Source organism: Elephantulus edwardii, unplaced genomic scaffold, assembly GCF_000299155.1.
Source record: "Elephantulus edwardii isolate Elephantulus edwardi_28Jun2011 unplaced genomic scaffold, EleEdw1.0 scaffold00092, whole genome shotgun sequence".
In the NCBI taxonomy this organism is placed as follows: domain Eukaryota; kingdom Metazoa; phylum Chordata; class Mammalia; order Macroscelidea; family Macroscelididae; genus Elephantulus; species Elephantulus edwardii.
In genome coordinates, this window is record NW_006399842.1 from 13,062,824 (window position 1) to 13,068,990 (window position 6,167).

At 46.8% G+C, this 6,167-nt stretch overlaps 1 protein-coding gene across 4 annotated transcripts in view; it reads right to left on the bottom strand.

Annotated features, from left to right (window-relative positions):
* Positions 1-6,167, bottom strand: part of RGS3 (regulator of G-protein signaling 3) — a 176,354-nt gene that overhangs the window by 91,977 nt on the left and 78,210 nt on the right. For all 4 annotated transcript variants that reach the window (XM_006890722.1, XM_006890720.1, XM_006890721.1 and 1 more), the window contains one exon: positions 536-732. In XM_006890722.1, the coding sequence (XP_006890784.1) occupies positions 536-732 (197 nt within the window). The remainder of the gene's footprint in view (positions 1-535; positions 733-6,167) is intronic.

Sequence of the window (6,167 nt, forward strand, 5' to 3'; positions counted from 1 at the left end):
TATATAGTTATGTCTGGATGGTGGGATAAATAAAAGGTCTTTTTTTCAGAAGAATGAGGTGCAAGTAGGGAAGAAGTAAGATGTAAGAGAATCTCAGACCACCAGCTCATTGACTGGAAACGATGCTCACACCTCAAGGCTCACTTTCTGTAATCACTAGTTACCTGCTAGACCCGTTAGAGGGTAAGAACATCAGCAAACAGGCCCTCACTCTTACAATGAGCCATGGCTCCCTACTCAACAAGGAGGAAGAAGCTGGAGTGTGTCTGTTTTGTCCTCAAAGGAAGAAGGGCAGGGATGGAGGGAGGGAGGGAGGGAGGGAAGGAGAGAGAGAGAGAGGATTCTCTTTGTTTTAGGGTTCTGCTATCCCTCTACCCTACTCCCCTGTTGAAAAGCCTCCAGTCCCTCAGTATAAGCCTCAGAACCCAGATGCCTCAGAAGGCATTTATCTTTCTTAAAGGCAGATTCTCAATCATAGACCGGCCTCTCTTTATTATCCTTCAGAGGGAATCCTTGGGGCCAACCACCAGCTTACCTGAACAAAGACAGGGAACACCAGGACTTTGGGGGCCAGAGTGACATAGGTGCCATAGCTTGAGTGCGGTGTGTGCTGCCTCATGACTGTGCAGTTCTGATAATTCCCATGGCCCTTCATGGTCTGCACTGTCTTCATCAGCCGAGACTTCTTCCCCAGGCCAGTATGGGACTTGCTTTTACTGGGACTCTCGGATTCTGTGCAACAGAAATGAGGGACTATGAGGCCTTCCACAACCCTGAAGGCATCCTGACCGTGAGACAGGGAACATAGACTCATTCTCTTAACAACCATATCCTGGAATCTCCTCCTCGACAGTAAGAAGCCCTAGTGACTCAGTGCGTAAGCACTCAGCTAGTAACTGAAATGTTCAAACCTGTTTTACAGGAGAAAGATTCAGTCGAAGCCTGCTTCCATAAAGACTGGAATTCCATAAAGACTTGCCCCTGGGACCCCTATGAGGAAGTGTTAGTATGTCCTATAAGCTATGGGTTATGGTCTACTCAGTGGCAATAGTTTGAGTTTGGGATTTCTTTCATATTATGTGCCAGGTGCACGTATGGTGCTTAGAGGTTTTAGACGGGTCTCAGGCTTCAAGGAATTCATTTACACTCTAGTGAGAGATACTGACAAAGGAATAAGCCACGGTGGACAGTGTTGGCTGGAGCTTCCCGACTAAATCAAGCCTGGAAGCAGGAACGGCATCCACTTCCAAAATGGCTTGCCTCTGGAAACTCTATGTACGAACAGTGTTCAGGCTGTTCGTTCATAGGGTCGCTATGAGTCGTCTACGACTCGACGGCATTAAACAACAACAACAACAGGGCTAGGCAGAACTAGGAGCCACCAAGTTAGGGCGCAAGGCAGCAGGGCCCATCCAGTGACTCAGGGCAGTAATCAGCTCTATTAGTGTGACCTCACTCTTTCAAAAACTAGGAAGTCTCTCATGTTTGAGAATTCAGATTTTAATCACAGGGAGTCGCTGAGCAGGGTAGTGACTGCTTCATGCATCAGGACAAGTGCATTCTGATCTGTCACTGTCCCACCGCTCCCAGTCCAGCCACCAGCCTCTCCCTGGCCCTGAGCATACAGGGCCTGGAGATTCCTGATCAGCAGCAGTAGTGGACAGCAGGCAGTCCCAGGACAGAAGGGAGTCTGCCCTCTAGAAGCCACAAGCTCTGGAGTGGTCAGTCTTACTCAAGTCAGCCCAGAATAAGAAATGGTGATTTTCACTTCAAGTCTTGGTAAAGAATTGCTCAAAAACCCCTCCCTAGTCGCTAGTTCAGTAACCTGCAGTAAATCGGCCTTGATTTCCTCAATCGTAACAACAGTATCACCTCACTGGTTTGCTGATGGTTAATGAGATGTTCTATGTAAAGCCCTTGAATGACCTTCAGCAGTATTTTGTTTGCATGTGCTATTAATGACATTGTTCGATAGTTTCCATATTCAATAGGATCACCTTCCTTGGGGGTGGGAACACAAACGGACCTCCCTCTTCCAATTTGTTGGCCTGACAGCTGTTCTCTAAATTTCCTGGCATAGACTGGTGAGTGCATCCAAAGCTTCCTCTCTTAACTGAAAAAAGTCAATTTGTATCCCATCAATTCCTGGGGCCTTAATGCAGCTTCCACTTCCTCCTTCATTACCATTGGCTCCTTTTCATAGGGAACTTCCTGAAACTTTTCAGTGTCGATTAGTTCTTCCTGGTACAATGACTCAGTGTATTCTCTCCATCTTCTGATGCTTTCTGGGTCATTCAATATATTGCCCATAGCATCTTTTAATATTGCACCTTGAGGATTAAATTTTTCAGCTCTCTTAGCTTGAAAAATGCAGAGCGAATTCTTTCCTTTTTATTCTCCAATTCCTGCTCTCTGCACATTCCATTAATAATACTTTGCTTTGTCCTTCCAAGCTGCCCTTTGAACTCTTCCTTTCAGCTCTTTTACTTCAGCATATTTTTGTTTTATTTTTACACTCTAGTGCAATTTTTAGAGTCTCTTCTGATATCCATTTCAATTTTTTTCTTGGCTGAATCTGAAAAGAATGAGAATTCAGAACATTTGATTGTGCTATGTAAAACCTATACTTGGACCAAGAGACAGTCATCAGAACAGAGCAAGGAGATACTGTATGGTTCAAAATTGGGAAGGGCATCTGCCAGGGATGTATTCTGTCTACCCATCTTTTTAATCTCTATGCAGAATAGATCATCTGGGACACTGGGCTGTATGAGGAAGAATATAGCATCAGGATTGGTGGAAGATTCATCAACAACATGCGTTATGCAGATGACACAACCCTGCTTGCTGAAACTGAGGAGGACCTCAAGCACTTGCTTCAGAAGGTCAAGGACTGCAGTCTTCAATATGGATTGAAGTTTAACATCAAGAAAACAAAGATTTTTACCACTGGGCCAACTGGCAGCATCAGAATGGATGGTGAAGAGACTGAAATAATTAACAGTTTTAGTTTACTTGGCTTCACAGTCACACTCTTGGTACCAGCAGCCAAGAAATCAAGAGATGAATTGCATTGGGAAAGTCAGCTGTGAGAGACCTCTCGAGAGTACTGAAGAGCAACGACATCAGGCTGGAGACTAAGGTGCGCCTGATCCAGGCTATAGTTTTTGCAATTGTGTGCTTTGCATTGGAGAGCTGGACGGTGACTAAGGATGATAGAAGGAGAATTGATGCCTTTGAGCTGTGGTACTGGAGAAGAGTGTTAAATATACCATGGACTGCTAGGAGAACGAACAGGTCTGTCCTGGAGAGGGTGAAGCCTGCTGCTCCTTGGAGTCAAGGATTCTGAAGCTTCATCTGACATACTTTGGGCATGTTGCAAGGAGGGACTGGTCCTTGGAGAGGGACATCATGTTTGGGAGAGTGGAGGGATGGCACAGGAGAAGACTCCCATGAGATGGATCGATTCAGTGATTGAGGTAGTGAGAGTAGGTGTGTTGGAGACAATGAGGTTGGCACAGGATAGAGCAGGATTTAGGGCTCTTGTTTATAGTGTCGTTATAGCAACAAACAACAAAAACCTCTGTTTGTTATGACCTTTTGCTTTCTTCATGAATGATCCCACAACTCATCTTCTTCGATCATTGGTGTTCAATGCCTTCAACATATTCCTAAAATGATCTTGAAATTCAGAAGGAATTGATTCAAGAGCAGAACAAACAGATATGTCTTGGAGAGGGTGCAGCCAGAGTGCTCTTTGGAAGTAAGGGTGATGAGGCTTCACCTCACATACTTTAGGCATGTTGCTAGGAGGGGCTATTACTTGAAGAGGAACACGATGCTCAGAAGGGAAGAGAGTTGGCGAGGAGCAGAAGACCCTTGACTAGGTGGACTGACACGGTGACTGCCTCAATGGGCTCCCGTATGTCAGGAAGTGTGCGGATGGCACAGGATAGAGCAGGGTTCAGATCTGTCGTTCACAGGGCCGCTATGAGCTGTACTCACTCAACGGCACCTAACCTAATGTAAAGCCCTTGGAACAGTGCCAGTTGTTCAGTTGCTTTCAAGTTGTTTCCAGTGTGCTGCAGAGAAGAACTGCTCCACAGGTGCCCAAGGCTGTGACCCTTCAGGTGCAGATGGTCAGGGTTGTCTTCAGAGGCACCTCCAAGTTAAGTTTGAACCTACAACCTTTTAGCTAGTTGAGCATGTAAGGGAGTCCAGGAATAATAGTATCTGGGACCTGGTAAATACACAGTGAAAGTTACAGTGAAATGACTGATCTTGTTTTTGTGATTCTTCCACTCGGAGAAATGAATTCATCCGGTGCCCCAGTGGTCTCTGGGAATCCTAGGTCTAGGCCCATTCAGGTAGTGCTCCTGATTTGGGTGCCAACTCAAGAATCATTCTAATTTTTAAACAAGTAAAACAAGCAAACAAAAAAACACAAACCAGGGAGAGAAACAGGCCCACCATTAGGAAAGGGAGAGTTCTGTTACAAAAGCAGGAGGGCCATGTTCAAGGGGACACAGCTGCACACCCTTAACCTAGTGGTACATCGAGCGGTACACAGATCTTTACCATGGCCCGTCAAGCCATTTTACCGTGGTAAAACACTAGGCAAGAAAGTTGAGGATTCTTGGAGGAAAGCAGGTTGTTGTTGTTGTTGTTGTTGTTACGTGCCGTCGAGTTGCTTGCTACCCATAGCGACTCTATGTACAACAGCCCTAAACTCTGCTCTGTCCTGTGCCAATCACACCGTAAAAGACAAATTCTAGAGTAGATTGCATTACACACACACACACACACACACACACAGACGTGCATGCGCGCGCGCCTGGCCCCTCTAAGGGATTCTTGCTGCCAACTAGGCAAGTGGCCAGGCCTCCTTTGACCTGGGTGCCCAGATCATAGTCCCTACTTACTTCTGCCACCCCAGCCCTGGCAGCCATGGAGGCTGCTTCAGGTGAACAGGTGGCCTGGCCTCAGCCCCATCTCAGGGAAGCTCCCCACCAACGCGAGGATTCACCTCAGAGGAAAAACTCAGCTCAGAGCGTTTCACATTTGCCTCCTCCACCCACCCTGTGCCCCTTCTCACCAAGCAGAGTCAGAAAAACAAGTTGACTCCCCCTCACACACAAGTGACCACCGATCACAGCCACATCTTGGGGCAGCACTCAAACCATAATGACTTAAACCACTTCCTGCCTCTTCAGCAAGTCGCTTACGGGGGAGTGGAAGAAGCATGCATGAGCTCAGGTCAGGGAGAGGGGACAATGCAGGAAAGGCATTAGCCAGCTCTGCACCTGCTCAGGCCCTGGGTGCCAGCCCTGAAAGGATCTGTGAGGCCGCAGCTCTGCCCCTATGCTTCTGCTGAAATAGCCAGTCAGGGACTCAAGACTTACATGGGATTTCAGCAGAACAAGAGTCCTGAACTTAAGCACTGACTCCCACAGGGGCCTGTTATACATCCCCGCATAAGGTCCTTCTCCTCTTGAGCCAGAGTTTTCTCCACTTTCAAATCAATTGCTGCCCTGCCTGCCCCAGGTTCAAGGACTCATGTATGGGATACAAGGGACTATTCCAAACCCCAATCACTAAATAATCCACCATCAGGGCTGATGGCAGGACAAGTAGGGCTACAGGATCCTAAACCACACTGTGAATGGGGCTACAGGGTCAATGTTGAACTGCTGCTGTTGTTATGTGTGCTGAGTCATCTATGGCTGAAAGAGGTCCTGTGAACCACGGATCCAAACCCTGTCCTGTGTCATGCTCATCAACTCCAATACACCTGGGCCCATTGTTACTGTCACTGAGGTCTATGTATCTTGTTGAAGCTCTTCCTCTCCTAAAACTGACCCTTCATTCTTCCAAGCATGATGTCTTTTTCCAAGGACTGGCCCCTGCTAAGAACAAACCCAAAGTCTATGAGATGAAGGTTCACCATCCTTCCCTCCAGGTAGTATCCCAGTGTACTTCCTCTAAGGCAAATTTATTTGTTTTTTTGGAAGTCCATAGGCCGTACTCTTCCAATAACTCAATGACTCAAAAGTCATCGGATTCTTCTTCTGTCCTCTTTAGTCATTGTCCAACTTCCAGATGTTGTTGTTGTTATGTGCCATCAAGTCATTTGCGACTCATAGCGACCCTATGCACAACAGCCCTAA